At 49.8% G+C, this 23,552-nt stretch overlaps 1 protein-coding gene across 3 annotated transcripts in view; it reads right to left on the reverse strand.

Moving 5' to 3' along the window:
* ERN1 (endoplasmic reticulum to nucleus signaling 1) overlaps positions 1-23,552 on the reverse strand; it is an 81,567-nt gene that overhangs the window by 12,933 nt on the left and 45,082 nt on the right. For all 3 annotated transcript variants that reach the window (XM_053212692.1, XM_027048017.2, XM_027048016.2), the window contains exons 3-16: positions 23,197-23,230; positions 22,125-22,197; positions 18,885-18,957; positions 16,428-16,550; positions 14,961-15,062; positions 13,872-14,133; positions 12,560-12,638; positions 11,215-11,380; positions 7,496-7,614; positions 4,357-4,548; positions 2,339-2,606; positions 1,516-1,606; positions 1,032-1,221; positions 157-256 (exon numbers count right to left, since the gene is read on the reverse strand). In XM_053212692.1, coding sequence (XP_053068667.1) covers positions 157-256; positions 1,032-1,221; positions 1,516-1,606; positions 2,339-2,606; positions 4,357-4,548; positions 7,496-7,614; positions 11,215-11,380; positions 12,560-12,638; positions 13,872-14,133; positions 14,961-15,062; positions 16,428-16,550; positions 18,885-18,957; positions 22,125-22,197; positions 23,197-23,230 — 1,872 coding nt within the window. The remainder of the gene's footprint in view (positions 1-156; positions 257-1,031; positions 1,222-1,515; positions 1,607-2,338; positions 2,607-4,356; positions 4,549-7,495; positions 7,615-11,214; positions 11,381-12,559; positions 12,639-13,871; positions 14,134-14,960; positions 15,063-16,427; positions 16,551-18,884; positions 18,958-22,124; positions 22,198-23,196; positions 23,231-23,552) is intronic.

The raw sequence follows: 23,552 nt of genomic DNA on the forward strand, positions 1-23,552 counted from the left end.
GATTCCTCCTCAAATTCTTATTCTCAAAAGGCCACCTAAAAACCCCACAGGCACACCAGTGATGACACTGAGATTCTCAGCAGAGGCAAGGACCCCTCCCCAGCAAGGGAGCTCCCCACCGGGCCGTGGCTGGTAAATACAGGGGAAGCTTCTCACCAATGTTGAGGGAGTGCAAATGGGCCAGGCCCGAGGTGGTCTGCTGCAGCAAGGTGATGGGCTCCAGGCCGAGGTGGGCAAAGTCCTTCTGCTCCACGTACTGCAAGAGACACACGACAGCCAGGTCACGCACACAGCCCTCGGGGACGGGCCCCTCCACACAGCACTTTTTTTCTCTAAGTGATTCAATTTTATTCAGGAAAGTCCTGCCTGCAACTTTTTGCCTTAATTAATGTTTGGGATTAGGTTGGCTCATTTTCTCTGATCCTATTTTAAGAAAGAAACGGGAAGTTGTACTGACCACACTCTATGTCCAAATCCACATTTGCTCACGGACTTTCACATTTGCAGCCGTAGGCGAACTTAAAAGTTCCAGCTGACTCGTGTACGGTGAGAAAGGTAAGAGACACGGAACTCAAGTTCACTGCCTCCTACAGGCAAACCTGCAGGTGTCTGATACTGACATAGTGTCACGTGAGCCTGGAGACTGAGCAAAAGGAGTTCGCTGGATGGTCTCAATGACCTGACTCCTCAACCAGCATCCTCCAAGCCCCGAGCAGCCCTAACCCACGGGGAGAACAACTGCCAGGTTTCCTGGAGGCAGAGGGACAGAGATACTAACTGTAACCAAAGACCATCCCACCCAACTGAAGCTGAGGTGATAAAAATACTCTCCAACCGGACTGTTTGTGGTTACGTGGGCGTGAGCCCGTCACATGCACCAACTGTTCATTTACGTGAGTGTGCTGTGTTGTGACTTCAGTAAAGTGAATACAGAGAAATAAAGGGAAAAGAAATCACAGTCTCTCGTGCCACGTGCCTCCAGGAGCAGGGAGGCCGCAGGACGAAGGCAAAGCGGCCCCGGGGGCACCCACCTCCTGCAGGGTGGCCGCACACAGCTCGATGGCAATGTACTGGAACTGCCGGTCCCTCTCCGTGCAGAAGTAACGAATCACGTTGGGGTGCTCGTCTGATTCCCGAAGTAGCTGGACCTCACGGTCCGCGAAACTGAAACACTCGGGGAGGATCCTCTTGACGGCCACGTCGCGGTTGTCGAACATGCCCCTGAGGACAAGGATCACAGGTTGGTTTGGGCGGGGGGGAGGGGGGGGGGGCGAGCCAGGCTGTGGAAATGGGAGACCCGCAGACCCATGGTGCTCCTTCTGCGATGCGGCAGCCACCCCGGGAGCCTCGTAGCCCCTGACCGACCACCACGCGGCCAGCACTTCTTCCCTGGAGGTGAAGTCCTCTGTCTTGGCCACCACCGTGACCCTGCGGCACCCCCCAGCCTGGCGTGCCACCTGCAGGCCGACAGACCTGGACACGAGGGCAAGTCACAGAGCTCTCCAATCCACTCACCGGTACACAATCGTGCCCTCAGCTCCGTGGCCCAGCACGTCCTTGGGACAGAATGAGATCTTCCCAACAATCACCATGCTGGTTTCCTCATCTGGGACAAAACAGGAAGAAGTTGTTTTGAGCAAACCTAACCTGAAACACCTTGAGGCTAGAAAGGAAGCAGCGTCCTGAGCTCAGGTTCAGAGATGGGATCTCACAGGCTCTAGGTTCCCAGCCCCTGGTGACAAGTGCCCGCAGGGCCCACTTGCCATCGACACCCAGGGCTGCCACCTCCCCCGCCTCCTGCCCTCTGTTCCTGCCTTTACATTATTGTCAGAAGACAGGGTTTCCCCACAGACCCGCCTACGATTTGAGCCTGGAGCCTCCAGGCAGTGGATGTGCAATGAAGAGACCAGGGTGGCCTGGTCTGGGGCTCAGGTCTCGTACACTAGCTCTGTATCCATCCCCTCAGAACATCGGCCCTGACAACCGGCCCGAGCCCACTTCCCAGAGGAACCGGGATCAACAGTCACACTTGGCCACGGACTGGCTGCAGGAACTCCCCCAAGCCAGATGCCCAGTGCACCTCTGGTCAGCAGCAACTGCCAGCCCTTATGGGGCAAGATGGCAGGAGGACAAGGTGGACCCCAAAAGGCCCCCTGAGTGGGAGAGGCCCGGATGGCATGCAAGCCTGGCCCCCAGAGTGAGAGGGACCTAGGTGAGAACACGGTGAGCCCTTAGAAACGACACTTCACAGTCCCACGGAGACTCCCCCGAAGAACATGCCTCTCAGGTTGTGTTCAAATGAAAGAGAAAACAGCACCAAAATGGCAACTCGCTTTACCTTCATCGTCCTGCTCCAGGAAGGGGCTGGCACCAGCCCTGGAGGCAGAGCCACTGGAGTGGAGCGAGTGGTTGGAGGCTCTGGGGGATGTGCTGGGGCTGCTGGTGCCCGAGCTCTCTGAGTACAGGCCGGACGAGTCCAGGAGCTCAGCATCCTGAGCCACGTCTCCAGGGGGATGGAAGGGCAGCTGCTGCTGTTGCAGGAGCTGGATTTTCTCTAGTTCCTTCTGGAACTGCTGGTGCTGGAGCTGCTGCTGCTGATGCATGCTCTGGGGAGAGAAACGCACATCCAGACACGTGCAGCCCACTCCCCCGGGGACAGAGAGAGGCTGGAAGGGTGAGGCTCCCTGTGGCAGAGGAAGCAGGTGCGCTGCCCAAGGGGTGGGGGGCGGGACGAGACCAGTGAGAAGGCACAGGAGGGCGGATAGGGTGGTTGGAAGACTCGAGCGCTTCTCGCCAGTTAGGAGTTCCCAGGACAGCCCACGCCCCCTGCTGGACGGGCCCGACAGGGGCGGGAGAGGGGACTGAGCCGTAGGTGGAGGCTGGGCCAGATGAAGGGGGCTCCATTTAAGTCTAAAATCCTGGGACTTTCACGGAAGTCTGGGAGTGGTTGCAAAAATGAAACCAAAGAGGAACAATGGTTATGTCACGTAGCTTGGAGCATGGTGGACACAGGCAGGTTCAGGCTTGCCGTCCACTACGGCTGTGCACTTGACAGAGGGGAGTGCACAGATGGCCACCGACCAGGCACAGGAAGCAGCGGGGGCTCGGAACCTCGCTGCCATCTTCCCACGGCCACACAGCCAGAATGTGGCTGAAATGTGGCGCCTGGCCAAGACCCCACTCCAGCCCCATTTCATCAAGCTGCCCTCCCCATACCCCACGCTCCTCTCTCTGTTCCGAGAAATTCTTTGTCATAATTTGAAGCAGCAGTGAGCCATGATTGTACTGCCTGCGTGGGAAGGGGACCGAAGGGATGGGTGTGAAGCCAACACCCCCTGGGAGTTTTCTGGTTCTCGTGTACACCCCCCCACTCTCTCTCTCTCTCTCTCTCTCTCTGAACTTGGGTTCAAATCCATCACCGGCTGACTAACCCTGGGAAAGTTATTTAACTTCCCAGAGCCCGGCTTCTTCATTTGTGGGCAGGGCACAGTAATAATGACCTCGCAGGACTGTGTGAGGTAAAATAGAAAACAGTGTGGGTGGAGTGGACCCATCTGTACCAATGGAAGGGTCTGTCATCGCCATTCCTGCAGGGGACATGAGCTTCCTGGGCACTAGTATTCCCAGGTGATGACACTTCAATGCTCTGAGCAACTCGAAAAAGGAATATTCTTCTACAAGGTTTTATCCAACCCGCAACATATGCAACCATGTAAATTTAGCTCGTTCATTTCCAACTAGATAGTGCAAGGGGTGCTGCCGTTTTCACTCGTGCTAGTGTCTCTAAGAGGCAGTTTGTAAGGGAGGAAAGTTAAGTGGATTTTCATCTATTAGGACTATTCTCAAAAAGGGAAATAGTTAACTTTGGGTGGCTCAGTCGGTTAAGCGTCCCAACTCTTGGTTTCGGCTCAGGTCACGATCTCACGGATTCATGAGTTTGAACCCCACCTCAGGCTCTGTGCGGACAGTGAGGAGCCTGCTTGGGATTCTTTCTCTCCTCCTCTCTCTCTCTCTGCTCCTCTCCTGCTCACGCTGTCTCTGTCTCTCTCAAAGATAAATAAATAAACTTTAAGAAGGACTTCCTTCTCTTAAAACAAAAATAAAAACAAACAAAAAACCCTAAAATGATCTGCAAGCAAGGTTAACAATCAGCTTTTACAATGAGTTAACTCTAAGACATAGGTAAAAAAATTTCCTGAGAAGCTAGTGTCTCTTTGATTACAATGTTTCTGAAGAGAAGCACATACTTACTCTTAAATGTGAAAGGAAACCTATCTGCTCGTTTGTCATGAACATCAGGCGACCAGCACAGTTCAAAAACATACAGGAAGGCAAAGGGAAGGGGCCGAGCTTTACCAAGGGGTAGGTGATGATGAAGGCCACCCAGCCGATGAGCAGGAAGGTGCTCAGGATGATGGTGGCTATGTCCTTCAGCACAGAGTCCACGGGGGCCTCGGGCTTAGCGGGGGCATGCTCGAACTTCTCCTCCACTTCCTGTGAAACGGCGGTGGGCGCGTTTTCTGAAGTCTGCTCGACCAGGTTGATAACCTTGTGTGGGACAGAGGGACTATGTCACTGCAGAATTTCTAGCCAGATACAAAATGGCCAAACAGTCAAGAGTAGTCATGACTATTTACCAGGAATGACCCCCACCGTAAAATGTGTTTTTTTTTAAAGCTCATCAGGGGCACCTGGGTGGCGCAGTCGGTTAAGCGTCCGACTTCGGCCAGGTCACGATCTCGCGGTCCGTGAGTTCGAGCCCCGCGTCGGGCTCTGGGCTGATGGCTCAGAGCCTGGAGCCTGTTTCCGATTCTGTGTCTCCCTCTCTCTCCGCCCCTCCCCCGTTCATGCTCTGTCTCTCTCTGTCCCAAAAATAAATAAACGTTGAAAAAAAAAATTTAAAAAAAAAAGCTCATCAAAGATCACAGAGCCAAACAATCGCTGCCTGTACCAAAGTGACTGCCCTGAGAGGCCATGCTTTATTGTAGTGATTGTATCAGTACTGAGAAACAGTTCTAACAGCAGTACTTTTGGAAATGGCTTCAGATCCCATATTCTTTTGAAAAGCCTTACTGAAGGCAGAGACCTCCTCCTTTGATGGTAGATTTGATAACTGGGAAAACTCTGAAATCATCTGTAACAAAGTCTGGTAAAAATGTTGGCAGTCATTAATACCATGTCACATTAAAAAGGTGGCTCAGTGGATTAAGCGTCAGACTCTTGATTTTGGCTCAAGTCATGACCTCAGTTTGTGGGATCGAGCCCAGTGTCAGACTCCACACTGACGGTGCAGAGCCTGCTTGGCATTCTCTCTCTCCCCGACTCTCTGCCCCTCTTCCACTCGTGTGAACACATGTGCCCTTTCTCTCAAAATAAATAAATAAATTTAAAAAATAAAAAGGAAAACAATGTGTGTGCACACACACGCGGCTGAAGAGTAATGAAGCAGCTTGCTCCTGTGGCTTATAAACTTTCGGTGCAACTCCAAAAACAAAATCATTTTCTCGAGTATTCCACTCCTTTTCAAAGTTTCAGAAAAACATCAGAATCTTTTGTTAAAGAAACTTTTACTTGGGAAGCCCAGAATGAAATCAGATAAAAGTGGACCTTCCGTCTGAACTTGGAGGCTCTAGGACTTCAAGAACAGTTTATAGAACACGTCGATTCATTCTCGAACATCCAGGGTTCCAGGAGTGCCACTACTGCTTGTCCAATGAAGTGACTGCACGGCCTCTGGGCAAGTGCAGAGGGTTTGGCGTCCCCCCCAACACCCGACCCCACGCACCCACCTCTCCCGTCCCGATTCCTGCCTAGGGCTCTCTCCCAGCAGCTGCCCCACCCCTACGGTGCATGGGGCGGGGTGGGATGGCTGGTGTGGAGCAGGCAGCTCAGGAATGTCTGCTGAGCACGTGACCAGGAGCAACCCTCCTTTGGTTAGATTCTGTTCAAACGCGCGTTTGTTAAAGAAGGTGCCTTATTGCGATATCAATGTACTTCAGAGTATTTTAATGGAGTTTTAGAAAACTGTTCACGTTTGGATGATTATTAAAATCTTAACTGTGGCTACCTCTGGGTGTTACATTAAGGGTACTGTCCTCTTTCCTTCTCTATACTTTTATTTTCTAAGCGTTCCAGGATGGATAGGAGTGACTTTGATAAGATCAAAATCAGATGGAGACTTCAGGGCACCAGTGCTTTCCAAAATCACTGTCCTAGGACTCCATGTATTTTCCCAACTGGCTACCTCTAGAGTAACAAGCAACTCAAGATATTTTGCTCTAGAATTTTCAACAGGCACATGCTTTTCCTTCCTTTCTCTCTGGATAAAATCTGGACCCCTACAGTGAACTTGCCATGATCGTGGTCCCCCCGCAAGCCAGCCCCTCTCGTCTTCCTTGGACCTTGTCCCTTCTCAGGCCCCTTCTCGGGCCTGGGGTCTCCATGGCAAGGATGCCAAGACTCGCCAAGTCCAAATGGACCTTCAGACCCGCCCCCACCTCACTGGCCATGCTGGACGCCTGCCTGCAGAGCCACCCTCCTGCCTTCTCCACCTGCTCTGTGCCACCTACGGGCATAGCAGTGGTCTCCCAGCCCCCTGGTTTCTGACTGGGACACCAGCAGATGGGCCAGAGGGAGGAGAATGAGGTCCAGTTCCGTGGGGTTGCTGAACATGTCAACTGAACCTCTAGGCTCCTGGCCTGGGGCCCTTTCCACTCCCTCCCCCCAACTTCAGGCTAAAGGATGCTAAGAGAAGCCCTGGGACTGTCCACATCTGTGTGAATAATCTCTTCATTACACTGCCCTCTGATCGTCCTAATCTGAGTGGCCACTGGTGTCCAGCTGAGACCCTGACTGGCACCCTGTCTCCCCAGGGCTGCAGGAGGGCAGCCCAGGTCAGAGGCTCATGGCAGCTACCGCCTGGGTGGGCCTCCCCACTGCCCAAAGCTCCATCTCGTGGGCACTCTGGGTCCCCACCAGACCGAGCAGCCAAGCAGGCTGCTTCCAAAGGGCCACTCCTGGCTTCGTGAAACTTCAGGTCTCCCATGTCCTCTTTTCATCAACCCTTTGCTCCACTGCCACGTGCCAGTGAACCTTGGTAACATGGTTCCTCTGTAGGACACGGCCCCATTTCTCATGACTACCCCCCCTCCCCCCCCGCAGTGGCCTCGGAGTAGGTATCAGCCCCAGAGGTGTCCAGGCAAGGTCAGTCCCACCTCCAGGCCCTCATCTCTGCTGCTCTCTTCCCTCCAGTGCCCTCTGCCTCTCTCCCACCGGGCCAGAACCACCCCCCACCCCTCCACCCTTCTTACAGCCTTCACTAAGCCCTTAGCACCAACCCCCCAGCAGTCTGTCATGGGGTGATGCATGCTATGGATTCCCGAGCATCCCTCTCCCCTCCCGAGTTCACCGTAAGCTCTAAAGCCAAGGGCAAATGCCTTAGCCCCCAACACCAAACATGAGGAGCCAGGAACTAACTGTTTACGCCCCCACTCACTTCCTCAAAGCTCTTCTTCTCTGAATCGGCAGGAATCACATTTTCTCGATGTTTGGGCAGATTATTGGGGAATCTCTCCAGCATCTTGGTAGACGCAGACAGGGGGGTTTCATGGTGTCCTACGAGAGGAAACAAGCCTTCCATGAGAGCAGCCCCCCACACGGTGAAAGCCCCCCATGCTAAGCTTAGCCTACAGTGGCTCCCCGCTGAGGGGCCCACAGCGCAAACACCCACATATGTAAAGTGAGAGAAAACGACAGGCAATTACCAGAAAAATCTCATCGAGACAGAAATTTGATTACTCGGTGGCACGTATACAGTGTTCTGAATCTCATAATGAGGGACGAAGAAGTGTCCTTGTCATGAGAGGAATCAGGACCTTTGAGATGTGTTCAGAGTAAGACTTGTGTGGGTAATTCCTACTTTAGGCTGTATGCTGCCCAAGCATCATGAAGCTTCATTAAAAATTCACGCAGTGCTCCCCAGTTACCTTGCAATATCCCTCTACTAAGAGTCTCACATTCCCCCCCCCTTGATATTTAAATTGCTCAGGCGGAGTTCTATTCCGATGATCTGCATGCATACTTCCATCCTGGGAAGTGGTGAATTATGCATAAAAGAGAAACGCGATGTATTTGCTGGGGAGCAGAGGGTCACGGCTCTCTCAGTGCCCACTCCCTGTTCTCCACACTATCTAGTACATGTTACACACTGATTGAGCGCCTACTGTGTGCATATCACTGTAAGAGAGACAAAGTTGAATATAAAATAAGCAACTGGGACTTGATCTGGCGGGAAAGTCTGTTTAGCTCTAACATTAAATGACTCCTGTACTAACTACCCAGAAGAACCAGTTCACTCTCACGCTGGGCTGTCAGCCCCCTGACATACTTTCTTTTTTGTTCTTTCACTGGGATTCGGGTCTCACCCGATGGATCCCTCCACTGTTCTCTCAAACCTATCAAAGATTTTATGATCTGTATTTCCAAGACAAAAATAAGCAAGGACTAGTCCAAGCTGTGTACATTCCTTGATCTGGAAAAAATCTTTATCTTTAGGTCAGTTCTCTATCTACAAGAGAAGTCTGCTCTTTAAGGGAAACCTTGTTTTGTTTTAAACCATCGCCAGGTGAGGACCATGAGACATGCTTTGCCGTGAAGCAGGGTGTCCTCAGGTGGGGTCCACCTACCTCAGCCCTGAGATCAGACTTGCTGATGGGGCCCGGGGGTCTGAATGTGAGTTTCTCCCGGTGCCTCTGAGGTTCACTAATAAGAAACCTTCACTCTAGGGGAAAGCAGGGTGCCTTCCACGTGCCGCCTTGTGCTGCAGGAGCCTCCCCCAACCCTGCACCTACCCCCCCAACAGACCACTGCAGCCCTGATTAGCCCGCAGCCCGCTTCCTCCAGGGCTACTTCTCCTGAACAGGTTTCTCCCAAATCTGGGCCTTTAGGAATCTCATTCTGCACACTCCGAACCAGCGGCTCCACAAGGCCAATCATGAGATCCTCAAACGTGTACAAACAGTACCTGGTCTTAGTGATTTATCTGTCCTCATCACCATGTCTGGGCTCCAGAGCAAAAAGCACAGGCCCCGCCCCAGACCTACTGAATTGGGATCTGCAGGGGTCACACGTGCTTCTGTGACAGAGCCCCCAGGAGAAGCCAAGGGCACTCCGGGTTAGGGCCACTGCTCGGGGGAAACCCTAAGGCCGTGCCACTCAAGGTAAATGGACTCAGTTTATTTTCCAGACCAGTGTGAAAGAGGCAAGATCCTTAATGTCCTCCACAAACACCAAATCAAAGGACAAGGCTGGACGTAAAAGAGCGTATGTTATTGTACCTGTGGCCCTGAGTCTATGCAGAGATGGCCAAGTCGTTCCACTGCCTTATTTAAAAATGACTGGCTCTGGAGCTCCTCAAGGGGACTTCAGAGGTGTGAGAGGTTCCCCTAATTACTTCTTTGTACTTTGTTGAGTTTCTCAGTTGTCTTACTTGGACAACCTTTACATTTTAAAAGGATATCTTTCTGCGGCGCCTGGGTGGCTCAGTTAAGCATCTGACTTCAGCTCAGGTCATGATCTCACAGTTTGTGGGTTCGAGCCCTGCATCGGGCTCTGTGTTGACAGCTCAGAGCCTGGAGCCTGCTTCGGATTCTGTGTCTCCCTCTCTCTCTGCCCCTCCCCCACTCATGTTCTGTCTCTCTCTCTCTCTCAAAAATAAACATTAAAAAAAAAAATTTTTTTTTAAAAGGGTATCTTTTTGCAACCTAGCCATGAAGACTTTCTCCCCATGTTTTTTATAGTCTTACATACACATTTCCTTAGTTTCCAACAGTTTGTTCACTTCGTGACCACTGGTGGGCAATTTATGTAACCCTTAACTGGTACATAAAACTAAATGACCTTGTGATTTTAATAGCCTCCACTCATCAGCTATTTTTTTCTTCACCTGGGTCCACTCACACATGCTCTTGAAACTACTTTTGTTCAAAAAAAAGGTAGAATTACTTTGTTATCTCCTTTGCCCATTATTCTGTAAAAATAATAATCAGAAGAAAGTGGCTCCAGGGAGTCAGGAAGAACAAAAAAGAACAGGACCCGGACAACCACAAAGGGAGTGATCGGGACTCCAGGACACTCAGGCTCCTGTCTGCAACACCCAGTTACACACCCCCGTCCGGATGCCGCTGCGGGACAGATCCTGCGGCCTCCTGGGCCCACACGCCTCCAAGCCGCTCTATGTCCCTTCCCTGTGTCTCTGGCACTGCCCTCTCTCCCCTCCATTCCAGTCAGCTGCTAGTAGGGGGGCGGGGGAGAGAAAGGGGTAGTGGGGGTGGGTGGGGGGACCTCATCAACCCGTGTGCTCTGGCACCCCCCCCCCTCCTCCCACAAGGCTACATCCTCACCTCTCACCACCTCTGGGGCTGACAGTCAGCAGATTTGGGGGAAGACAGGGCACAGGAAGGCAAATCAGATTCAAGAAAACTCTGTCCTGCTCTAATTGCTTGGGACACTTGCCAGAGACACAGCTCCTCTCACGTGACTGCCTTCATTTGTCACACTCACTGCCTTCGGGTGTCATCTCGACTCATCTCCGTGGCTCACAGGACCCCCAATTCAACCCAAGGGCCGTTAGCAAGGACAGCAAGAAATGGAAGAGAAAGGAAAAGGGACCACCCCCCCCACCCCCACCCCCACACCAGGGACTTGTGCCGTGGCTCCCTGACTCAAGTCTAGCCTTGAACCAGACTCCTCACCGCACCCAATCCTTCCCGGGTCTCCAACCCTCTCCTCCCCCAGCCCTGGCTCCCACACCAACCCCAAGGGAATTCTTCCATAGGAACCGCCCTGGTTCCCCATAAGTGCAAATAACAAGAGTGTCTACCTCACAAGGGGCCGCTGTGAGAAATAAGGAGACGGGTTCTAAAGTGCTTACTGCCAATGCCCGGCACGGAAGACGTTCAGTGTGCCAGATAACTGCACGAATTTTATGTTAGTCGGTACTTGAGTTTTGTAACATTAAGCAATTTTTGAGAAGTGACTTGGTAACACAGCTACTCTATTTATTTTCCTTGGGGGTAAAACTGTTCCCAGGTCTGAAAAGACTAATTTGGACCTGAACTGAGCACAGCGCATTAACCACAGTAACTAGCACAGAGGGCTTTTGTCCACCAGGGGGCAGCACGCCATCGCCTGAGGAGCCGAGAGACCCACTCTTACCTATCAGAAGCCAGTAGTTCCTCAAGTAGTTGAGCTTGCTCTTCCCTTTGAGCCCAGGGTCAAACTTTAGGTCTGTGCTGGGCGTGATCACACACTCCCCTTTGTCCCCAATGGTGACCCCGTCAGTCTGGGGGCCTTCCAGCAAAGGAAGTGTGCTGCCCCGGGGCTGTGAAGACAGAACAGGAGTGAGGCCTGTGGCAGCGCTTGCGGACGAGCACCCAAGGGACGGCCACCCTCCAGGGAAGGGATTTCTGTGTGGGGCTGGTCCAGGACAGTCGGAACAAGACACAAAGGCCCTAAGATGGCAGAGGCCCCTCCTTCAACATGTGACAAGGCCGTGTTGACATCTTTATCACGGACATCTTTTTTTTTTTTTTTCAATGTTTATTTTTTGGAGAGACTGAGTGTGCGCGGGGGAGGGGCAGAGAGAGACGGAGACACAGAATCCGAAGAAGGCTCCAGGCTCTGACCTGTCAGCCCAGCACAGAGCTGTGGGGCTCGAACTCACAAGCCATGAGATGATGACCTGAGCCGAAGTCAGACGTTTAACTGACCGAGCTACTCAGGCGCCCTATATCGTGGACATCTTTTTAAATTCTTAGGTCTGGGAACCGGGCAGAAGGCGTGTGGAATTCCCAGAGGCTCTTGTGAGGAGCAGAGGGAAGTGAAGCAGTCCGCAGGGTGACACTGACCAGGGCAGAACAAGTTCCAGCCAGGAGCCGGGTGCAGGCGCTGCCCTGCTCACAGGAGCGGCCGACAGTCTAACTGAGAAGACAAGAGATGCCGACCAGACAGCTCCAGTGCTGTAAGGACCCGACCAGCGGCCACGATCATCACGCCTCGAACGTGCAGAGACAGAGCAGTCTGAAGAGGCCGGTGAGGTCTGAGGAGACCTCGACAGGTCACAAAAGGTTGGGAAGGCTTCGGACGGGAGAAAGGAAAAGAGAGCGTTTGAAGCGCGAGGTGCAGCCTGAACAAAGGTGGAGAAAGGCGAACAGGAAACTTCTGAAAACGGGGAGAAGATGGACCATCCGACTCTCCCAGAGACACCAGCAGTGTGGCCGTGAAGGGCCCTGCGTGACTGGACTGAGGAAGGCGTGAACACCAGCCTGGGGACTTTAGACTTGAACATGAAAGCAAAGTGGCATGACCAGGGCTCTTGCCACGCATCTTTCCTCACAAAGCAGAACGAGGTATGGGCAGGGATTGTCTCTGAGGATTTGCGACCTGTGTCTTGATGCTTTACCCACAGGATGTCCACTTATAACTCAGAGTCATCTTTGCTAAATGGAACAGGAGCAGTTAGGAGGAAGCTGCATCTGTGAGCCCCCCAAAGTAGACTTACCACAACAGCGACCCCCTCGTGCACCATGGAGGGGGAGGCATACAGGCTGGTAGAGTATTTCCCGACATACAGGGTGGGCCTAGGAGACAAACAGACACACACATTCCACAGCCATTTAATTCCTGCATCCCACAAAAGGGGCCTTTCTGGAGAGAAGTATCCCAGCCCCAAATGCCACTCAGAAGAATAACCAGATTAACCCCTAGCATTCCGAGCGGTGGGGATGTAAAGGCCGAGCTACTGTCCTGGGAACCTGGACTGCAGGCCCCCGCTGTCACTCACTGCCTACAAACAAAGATGTGCACAAGTCACCTAAGTGCAAGCCTGGGTTTCCTCCTCTGCAAATGGCAGGGCCACACTACGGCATGCCCACGATGTCCGCAGAAAGAACCAGGTGCGGTGATCATCCTGGAAGGACCGAATGTTTGCAACCATTGCCAAGCCTCTAAGATAAGATGGTCCCGGCCACAGCACGCTCCAACAACCAAGCTGCCATTCTCTCTCCAGATTCTCAAGGAGTCTAGAGGTTCTACAGAAGCCCTAAGAGACAGTCAACTGCTCTAATCAGGATGGCTACAGCCAAGGGATACACGGAAAGTTCCAACCGGGTAAGACTTCCATTCCCCGGGGTGGGTGGGCTTGGGCTTTGGCTGTGGTGTCGGCATGAAGATGTGGGGGTGGCACCTCCAGACCCTTCTGGTTTCTGTCAACAGCCACTTTGGGGTTGGTCGTCCACTGAATTCTTGAAACTTCTCTCAACAAATATTTTACGTTTCAAAGGTGTACAACTCAGAGAACACTTTCCAGTCCCCTTTGCTCTTTTCTGCAGCTCTGTAAGGTGGGGACTGGGAGGCAGCGAGTCCAAGGGACTGAGTTTCAGGTTGTTAACAGGCAGGGATGGCGACCACAAGCCTGGGGCGTCTTAGATGTACACACTGTGACACTCTTCCCGATTTTTACAATGTTTCAGTAACAGCAAAAATCCAGAAACCACAGTTAAAAAACAAATACACCTCCCGTGTTCCCGCCAGCTGAGACATATCCAAATTGTACTGTAGCTATATACTGGCAGTGTCTTTCTTATCCCTGCTCATGATTTTAATTTATTTAATGTTCAAAAGCTCTGAAGCATCAAGGGATGCCCCGGTTCTTATACGTATTGTGAGCTTTCTGAGTAAGCCCGTCTAGGCTCTTTATACACCCCACGGCTTCAGAGATGTGTGCCTCGAGCCCTGGCACGCTACGCTGCAGCAGGACTGGGACGTCTGGGTCGCAGCTGCCCTCTTCTGCCCCCGAGTTAACCCAGACTCACGTCAGCTTGCTCTTGGCCTCCGTCTCCTTGGGGAACGGGTACTTCCACTTGGTGATGCGGCCCACCTCCCCAGACATGAAGGTCAGATAGCGCAGCGTCTCCACTGCGACGTTGATGTGCATCACCTTCCTCAGACCCTCCCGCTGCCAGACATAAAAGGCCACCACAGGGGAAGCGTAGTTTTGGATCCACAGGACGTCGCCAGATTCACTGTCCACGGTCACCACCAGCCCATCGCCGTTGGACACAAAGTGGGACATCTCTGTACAGATCAAATAAACAAAGCATGTGGTCTCACCCCACCTTGTGACCACATCCTCTCTCTCTCCTGGCAAGTGGCAGTCACTCAGCTAGAGGAAACAAGCCTTCTGGAGTATTCTCAGATATCCTCCCGACAATTTCGCTTGTTTCCAATGGACCTGCACAGGCTCTATGACACAATCCAGACAGTGAGAGCTGCCTGCTCTTTAAACATAAAAGAGGATCACTCCCTGGAAGGCTATTTACCTGGGGAGATTCTTCAGCACTCTGTTCAATTAGTGAGAGTAAATATGGAGGAGAAAAGAGCCAGAGGAGGGGCCTATGGTTCTGATATTGTATAGCAATCATTTTGAACCGACTGATCAGGCTGAAAGTCAAAGCTGACCACCGACACTGCCCACGTCTGCCCACAGAGGAGATTTCTGGCAGACTTTCAGGTATCGGTGTTCAGATGGCAAAACCTTTTTTTAGCGTCCACTTGAGCTGGGGGAGTGTTTGCGAGAGAAACGGGGTGGGCTGTCGATGTCACAGGTGACGCTTAATTCTGCCTCCCATGGGCTTCTGGTGCGTTCCTTCTGTGACACGGAGGGACTCACCAAAGCGCACCCCTCCCTCCTCTCAGGCTAAACTCCCCACCTGTTTCACTGAGGTTTCCCTCCACACTTCTCACCCCGGCCCCGGCCTTCAACACTGTCAAATTATTTACTAGAAGCCCAGAAGCTGGCGATCGAGAGTGCCTTAAGAGAAAACCCAGCGTCCAGGAGAGATTGCTTCCTCATGGGTCACAAATACCCAGCCAACCTCGCACAGCCGCCAGGGAGCACTTACTGTAGTCCCCGTCGTCCTCCGGCAGTGAGGCCGCGTAGTCGAAGTAGGTGGCATTCCACCGGAGCTCGCGGGTTTTGGTGTCGTACATGGTGATTGTGTACTCTGGAGAACACACACCAGCCTGTTACCTGGAGGGGCCACGGCTCCTGCTGAGGTGCTGCCCGTATCTAAACTACAGCAGACAAGGGGCGCCTGGGTGGCTCAGTCGGTTAAGTGCTCGACTCCTGGTTGCAGCTCAGGTCCTGATCTCACGGTTTCGTGAGATCGAGCTCCATGTAGGGCTCCGTGCTGGGTGTAGAGCCTGGTTGGGATTCCCTCTCCCACCCTCTCTCTCAAAATACATAACTACACTTTAAGATAAATAAATTACTACAGACACATCCTCTCTAAATTGTGTGTAAAATGTCCAGGCCATCCATGTAGAAAGAGAAAGGCCACGTAGATGAGAACTGAAGTCCCAGACACGAGTGAACCCGGCCGATGGCATGTGGGGTGGAAATAAGCCAGTCACACTGCACCCTTGAACTCATGACTCACCGAATCAATATCATGGTGTTGTTGGTGTTTTGTTTTCTTGTTTTAATTGCACATCACTTTTTCTTTTTTATCATGTTTTTTTTTTTTTTAAACCACCTGTTATGGGGTACTTTGTTATATAGCAATAGATAGCTGATCTTAGAGAAGGGTACCTAGAAGTGGGGTAGGGCCATAACAAAAAAACGAAGCATGTAGCATTGACCGGGACAAGGTGGCAGCTGGAGGCTGGCAGGTCACCGTGGAGACTGAAAGAGCAGTAAGGAAATGCTACCGGAAGCTGCAAAGGGATGGCCCAGGTTACACAGTGGTCACACTATTAGGAAGACCAGTGCTTGCAGTGACCTGGAAAAGTGCAAGAAAGCACCTTGGGAACTTTGTGGATCTGGTGGAGGTGACCCGACCCCTGGGCACCCCAAGTAGTTTCTTGAATATAATGCAGGCCAGAGAAGCTGAAGAAGAAACCATTCAGTTTTCAAGTGAATACAGAGAAAATACAGAGGGTTCAGAACCGATGCCCCAGCTGAGCTGGAAAAGATTTTCACTGCAAAAAAAGGCCTCAAGGTCAAGATCAAATCAGGGCAAAAATGTGCATACCTGGCGGAGAGGGACCCGCTACTGAACATCTTTAAAAATAGCACTGCTTCTTCTGGGAACTGCTTGGGAAATGTTTGAGCGAGGGAAACACAGCCAAGGCAGGCAGGGGACAAAAGGGGAAGTCAGTGGAGGGTTTGCAGGCTGCGGTGGTTTGGGCTAATCCCTCAGGCAATGGAGAGCCATTGTGGGGTCTTCTAAAGGGGAACAATGTGGTAAAATCTGCATTTGGAGAAAAAAGATCTGGAGACCTTCTAGAGAATGAAGCCCGGGCAAAGGCTACTTCGGGTTCTTTTTTGGAAAGAGGCAGCTTGTAGGTAATAAAAGGTTCCTTCTTACCTGTTCGCCCGAGATACAGCAGAGAGGTTGATGGGCAGAGACTGTCTGCAAAGGCCGATGACAAAGTCTGCTGCTTCTCCCCGGTCAGAAGATCAATAACATACCAAATGTCCTGCTTTTTACCTGAAAGGTCACGAGGACACGCTGTGGTTTACGCTCATCCAATATGAGAAAAAATGTATCTCTGCCAAATGAGCAGGCCCAAACTTTCTCTGTGCCGAGAGGCCTGAAGTTCTTGTGATGTTGAAGACATTTCCATGATGCTCCAAGGGTGACAAGGTAAGTGGTAATGTGGAGATCATAAAACTTCTGGAGCTTCTGGGTCTTATAATAACTTAATAACCTAATGATGGTTTAAAAATTTCTTCAAACCTACTAACCTAATAACTCATAGATTTTATTGCTTTGATTAGTGGCCTTAAATATAAAAAAGCCTCGGGGCGGGGGGGGGGGGGGTGCTGGGTGGCTCAATCGGTTAAGCATCTGAGTCTTGATTTTTGGCTCCGGTTCGTGAGATCCGGCTGTGTGCTGACAGCACGGAGCGTGCTTGGGATTTTGTCTCTCTCCCTCTCTCTCTGCTCTTCCCCCGCTCGTTCTCCCTCTCAAAATAAATAAACTTAAAAATATATACATGAAAAGCCTGGCCTATAAAGGACAATCCTTTTCCCATAGACTAGGATCTATATATAGAAAGGGACCCAAGGGTTCATCTCTCTGGTAACCATTATTCATAGATCTCCGCATCCCTACTAACGAGCCCGCATGTTAAGAGGATCTACCGTCACTGTTTATATCTCTAATTAGCTGATACCTCTGACCGGGCAGTAGTCGGTTGCAACCTGGTGCTAATGAGGCCGAACTTTTCTCAGCCCCTGACGCCAGCCAGCAAGTTATTTGCCAGCCACACACTACACCCTACTCCTCAGTCAGCTGATTAAAAGGTATGAACAGGCAGACAGCACAGCCAAACAACACTCCTGGGGAATCTCAAAGCGTATGCATCTACGATCTACGGAAAATACACCAGAACATCATCCCGGTGATAGTGAGTCCGTAGCATGGGCCTCTCATCTGAAAGTCAACGCATTCACCGTAATGTGTGCATTTCCGTTTTGTAAGGCATGGCCTTATGTGGTCACTTGTACCTTCCTAACTTATTGGCCGAGGTTCCTCTTTCAAGGGAAACGTGGAAGGAGAGTACAGGGATGTCAGGAAGATCACAGGTCATCAGAATTTGCTAAAGCTACACTTAGTTCTAACAGATGTAATGTATATGCCTAGTCTACATATGTGAAACTTGTCGATGATAACTTTCTGTTCTCACAACAAAATCTTAATATGAAAAAGATCTGCAGAAAGAGTGAAAACATCACCCAACAGCTGTGACCATGAGCCCTTTCCATCTGGCATGGCACCCTTACTTCAAGAACCATTACAGTCTGTGTAACTCAGTTACCTCTTTAATGATGGATGGGGCAATTGCCACAATTTTAAATGTTTAATGAACCACTTAAGAGGGTACCACACGAAGATGATGGAAACACACTATCCTAAATGCATCATAAGGGATGAGCTGCTGGCAAAAGCTAGAAGACTAGACAGAAAACAGAGACACAGATGGTCAGATGGGCCCAGAGCGAGGCCCAGGGGAGAAAGAAAGCCTCTGTTGATCACTTCCTCTGAATTTCAAGGCTTGGGACTTCCTCTTTCTGAAGGTGTGCGAGAAAGCAACAGCTCCAGCGTCCCTGGCAAAAACTTAAAAATCCAGCCTGCACTTAATGCCCAGAAACACACATAAAGCTCCCGAGGCATGAATAGGCAATAAGAACTTTCAGTTCCTCAGAAGGAAAGCTGCTGTATAAATACAGGATATTATTACTACTATGATTTCAAGATAAACACAGCTCTCCTTTGTATTACAAATGCATTTTTATTGACATTTTGGCAGCAACATGGTAAAAGAAAAGAGGCGATCTGATGCTTTGAAAGAGGTGACCCCCACAGGTATGAAGGCAGCTTATCTAGCCAAGCTGTTAAGTGCTGTTTTATCCAATATTCTGATAGCAGGAAATACTAAGAAAGTCCTATAATTAATAGGCAGAACCTGGCTTCCCTTTCTTGGCTCAGAGTCTTGTGTTCACTTTAAATTTCATCCAATTGCTTCTGGGTATGTTGCAATCTTTAAATCACAGGGGTAAGTCAACACAGCAGCTAAAAAGCTTGTTAAATGAGTAACCATATTAATGTGTCAAGTCTGCTCCCAGGTGGGGGGAACCTTTCCTTAATTGGTCAGCTGATCCTGGCGTGAACAAGCACAACCAAGGCAAGAAAGACCTTTCCCAGAAGGGTTGGCGGGGAGTGACCGCACACCTCTCTTTCAGACACACCATTGTCCCAGAACCTGGGACTCGTTTCCAAAGAGATCAAAGTTTCGGTGTTGAAAACAGGAACTCTTACCCATGTAGAGAATTCCATCTGAACTTCGGCATGGGGATGCCTGTACGAGCTCTGGGATGGTAAAGGGAAGTTTCTTTAAAAAAAAAAAAAAAAAAAAGGAAAGGAAAAAATAAGTTAACCAAGTCTTGTGCAATTATTATAATTTTACTGTAGTCTTTCTGTTACCCAATTCTGCAAAAAGAGAGAAGCAGTGTTGATGGTAGATGGGAGTTTTCCTGACTGGAAACCCAAGAACAAGGGGGGCCTAGATGCCCTAGGCTTCCATATCCACTGTGGACAAGACTCCAGCCACCGGGTCCCCTCCAGGAGTGGGTCCCCTCAGAGTGTCTTGTCCAGAGCACTTCTGGGGAAGACACAAACCTTTGCTGAAAACACTTACACAAATATGGAGAGTGACAGAATCTTTGAAATTTGGGGCGGTCGGCGGGGGGAGGCGGGAGGGGTGGACAGAAAGAATTCTCTTGTCTTGGAAAACTGACCCAGAACTAGCGAGGCTGAGTGGAAGGACATGTTTTCAAAGTGTGTGCGGGCCAAGAGATTCATTCTGAAGAGAAGCGACCCCAGCACCCGGCTGAAGCTTGAAGGGAAAGGAGAAGTCAGCATTATGTGGGTGACCCAGGAGCTTGAGGTGGAAAAAGAAGTTCTGATGTTTGCTTCAGAAAATAATTCTCTACTGAAAAACACAGAAAATTAAGCCTTTTTCAGTATTAGAAAGAAATTATGGTAGGCGCCAGGAAAAGAAACTCAAAGGAATCCACATGTTTCAACTGCATTTCATCAGAAAACTGATTCTTCTGAGTCCACACAGCTGACATCTGAGGGGTTCTTCTGGTTAACATTCGTTTCAGTACACTTTATTTTTGGAACATTCTGTGTTCTTGAAACTATTCTATACATATACCTGCTTCTACCACATTGTCATCTTTTTCTCCAAAAAAGAAAAAGATTTCTCTCTAGCTTTAACAAACAGAACTTTAAATAATCAATCGTTTGGATTTTCCCATTATCCCAACACTTAAATGAAGCCTTAGAAAAGGACAAATGCCAAAGAGAGGCTGTCGTGACTGACTGGATTTTTGTCAGGTGTTTTGGAGAATCAGAAAGTCATCGCAAGGCTTCCAGTCTGGGATCCTGTAGCGTCTGCTAAACAGCTCTACAGGACTCCCTGGCCCAAGGGGGAAACACACCGCTCCCGGAACACAGGAAGGTGTGAAGGGTGGTGGTCAAAGCATCCTTTGGAGGTTAGAGCTCAGGGCCAGTTCCAACACTGGAAGCTTTGGCCTTGGGCACATTCCTTCACTTCTGTGGGTGAGGTTTCCACACGTCTTATTTGGGGTAACACCTCTATCCCAGAGGGCTGCTGAAATAGGAGACAACTTCTACAAATAGTCCCACACAGGGTCTAGCAAAAAGTGCTTCGGAAACAGGCTCTGGAATGTGGAGAGAGATGCTCGAGGTGAGACACGCACACACCTCTCCACAAGGCTTGCCCTCCTCCCATCTGTTCCAGTCACAGGTGTTCATAAAACAATGTCAGAATATGCCAATCAGAGTTCACAGCCACTTATAGTCTAGACCGCTGCTTCTCGGCCTTAGCTGCACATCAGAGTCACTTGGAGGCTTTTGAAAAAATATTTCCTATCGAAGCAGAACATACAAACAGCACACTGAGTGCACAGCTCAGCTAAGTTTTGCAAAGTGAACCAGCCCATGTAACCAGCATCCACATGAAGCAGCAAAACATTTCCAGCGCTCTGAAAGCCCTCGCCTTCTCTTCCAATCATCCCCTCTCAGGGCCATCATTATCCTGACTTCAAAACAGCATAGGCTGGTTTTTCCTGTCTCTGAGCTTTACATAAATGAATCATTCAGTGCGTAGCCTTTCTGGTTTATCATCTTTTGTCCAACCTCCTGTTGGTGAGGTTTATCCATGCTCCTGGGTAGTGTCACAGGCCGTTGGTCCTCACTGGTGGAGACCATTGAAGGTGTATCACTATCCCATAATTTATTTATCCTGTCCACTATTGATGCTGTTTGGACAGTTTTCACTTTTTGGTTATTCTGCATCATGCTGTAGGACATCTGGTACCTGCCTTTGGGGAACATAGACACAGACACTTCTGTGGGTACACGCTGACCCAGGAAGGATTAACTGGGTCATAAGGCTTTACAGATTTTGCCAGTTTCCAAACCGGATATACCAAGTTGCACTTTCACCAGCAGCGTCCAAGAGTTCTATGAATCTTTTGTTGGAGTCATATGTGTACTTCAAGTACATTGTGGCCTGCTTCTCTTAATGGTGTCTCTTAACAAAGAAAAATTCTTAACTGTAATATAGTCCAATATATCTATTTTTTTTCCTTTCTCATTAGTGGGGGGGGGGGGTATTTTGTTTTGTTTATCTCATCCAAGAAATTTTTTCCTACTCTAAGGTCGTGCAGATGTTCCATTACTTTCTTTTTTTTTTCTTCAAGTTTTGTTTTTACGTTTCACATTTAGACATGCAATCTCTCTGGAACGGAGTTCTGTGTGTCTGGTGTGAGGCAAGAGCTCAGCTTCTTTTTCCACGTGGATATCCCAGGTGACTCACCACTTACTGAAAGACCACCCTTCCCCACTGCACTGCAGCCACACCTCTGTCAGAAATCAGGTGCCCGTCTATGTGGGCCTGTTTCTAAATTCTCTTATCTAGGGAGCTTTTAAAAATTCCTGATGACCTAGATCAATTAAATGGAAGCTTTTGGGATTGAGACCCAGACTCAGTCTTTTTTTGTTTGGTTTAGAGGTCTCCAGGTTATTACAATGTGTACCTAAGGTTGAGAACCACTGGTCTAGATTCTCAGATAAAGTTGGGAATGGAACATCACCTGCCCCCCTACCTTGTAAAGGGATGTCTGCTCGGGTGGAGGTGGGCAGGGCTGCAAACTACCCTCCACCCCCAATTTGAAATCACTAGTCGGAGCAAGCCCTGCTGTTAAAGGGAGTATCGTACCTCTCTAGCGTGTTGGCTGGGCCTTGAGAACCTGCTGGTCTAGATCAATGCTGCTGAATTCTGGCTGCCAGTTAAAAGCTCATTTAGGAAGCTGTAAAAAAGATATTGATGCCCAGGTCTCACTGCAGACCTCCTGAATTAGAATCTCCGGGAATTTTTTTTAAGCTCTCAGGTGATCTCGGTGTGCGACAGTTGAGGACCACTGGTCTGGAACCTCTGAAGAACACAAAGAAGCTAAATGCACTCACCGTCAGGCCTTCATTATTCTTACCCCCAAGTGTATACAGGCTGCCATCATTGGGATCTGGGAGGAAGGCAGGCCTAGAGATTAAGCAATGAGTATCAATAATAAATTACACCCCAGGGCACAAAACAAAATATCAAAGCCATGCAAAGCCATGATTGGGAGGAGGGGGAGGATGTGTGCGTATAAGACAATTCTACCCACGGCTCTTTCACTTTTAGCCACAAATAAAATATCCCTATGGTGACAGGCTATGTTTGAGCAGAAAAAAGCAACCTGCAGAAAAAAAAAAAAAAAAAAGCAAAAAACCAACCACAGAAGAGTAAACTGTCATTTGGTCAAAGCATCCTGGATGATGACAAATAAGTGAAAAGGACCCAGTAAGTCTGCTTTCCAGTTTCCAAGTCAATTGTGTACAGAACTTTAATAATTAATATTTAATAGCATGGAACAGTACATAAACAGGTAGGACAAATCTACCTTCAGTGTTCAACAAACATTTATTTTTAAACTGGAGGCAATAAAAGCAGACTCTGAAAGCCTGACATCTGACAGGACCTGCCAAGGAGATGGATGGTGTCCAGTACATGGCTCCTCACGAAGCAGATACAACGAGGTCTTTGGTCACGTTAACCTTCTAAAGTCTGCGCTCTGACTAGTCACTCAGGAACCTGTTGCTGAATCTTTTCTGTACTTAGGATGTCCCATCATGTGAGCTCCTGCTGGGGCCATAACACACGTGCTGTAGTAGCAGGTCACGGCCATGTTTCCCCTCCATGGTGTGACACAGTGAAGAGGGAGAGATCTAAACCCTCTGGCAGGACTTTGGCAGCTTAAGCTCAAAACTCAACTTGACTTTCATCAGACTTTTTAATATCCCTGCCTCTGCCACCGACCCCAGCAGCTGACCACCCTTTCCTGATCGTAGAACCTGTAAAACTTCCTGTCTCCAGCACTCTCATTATATTTTACATTTATGCACATAATGTACTCCCAACAGCTAGCTTCCTAAATATTAATTGACTAGTTTAGAAAACGAATTAAAGGGAAGTGCTTAAGCAAATCAGAAGACTTACTCTTCCACATGCGTGGGAACCTGCAGAACCGGATCTGTGCAAAAGAACAACAAAGGCATCGTCAGACAGACTCTAAAATATCGGGATTCCCAGAGAGCCCCCAGGACTCACTCACGAGTGACACCAATAACTTAAATTCACCTACATGAGATAATGTACGTGAAGGTACTTTAGAAAACACACACCCAAAGACACAGACGTAGGCTCTTATGATGGTCTCCGAGGCTGGACAGAGAACAGAGTAGAAGAAAGCTGCTGTCAAGAAACATGCACACAGGGGCAGCTGGGTGGCTGAGTTGGTTAAGCACTGGACTCTTGATTTCAGCTTAGGTCATGATCTTGCACAGTCTTGAGAT

The sequence above is a fragment of the Acinonyx jubatus genome, chromosome E1, assembly GCF_027475565.1.
Source record: "Acinonyx jubatus isolate Ajub_Pintada_27869175 chromosome E1, VMU_Ajub_asm_v1.0, whole genome shotgun sequence".
Taxonomy (NCBI): Eukaryota; Metazoa; Chordata; class Mammalia; order Carnivora; family Felidae; genus Acinonyx; species Acinonyx jubatus.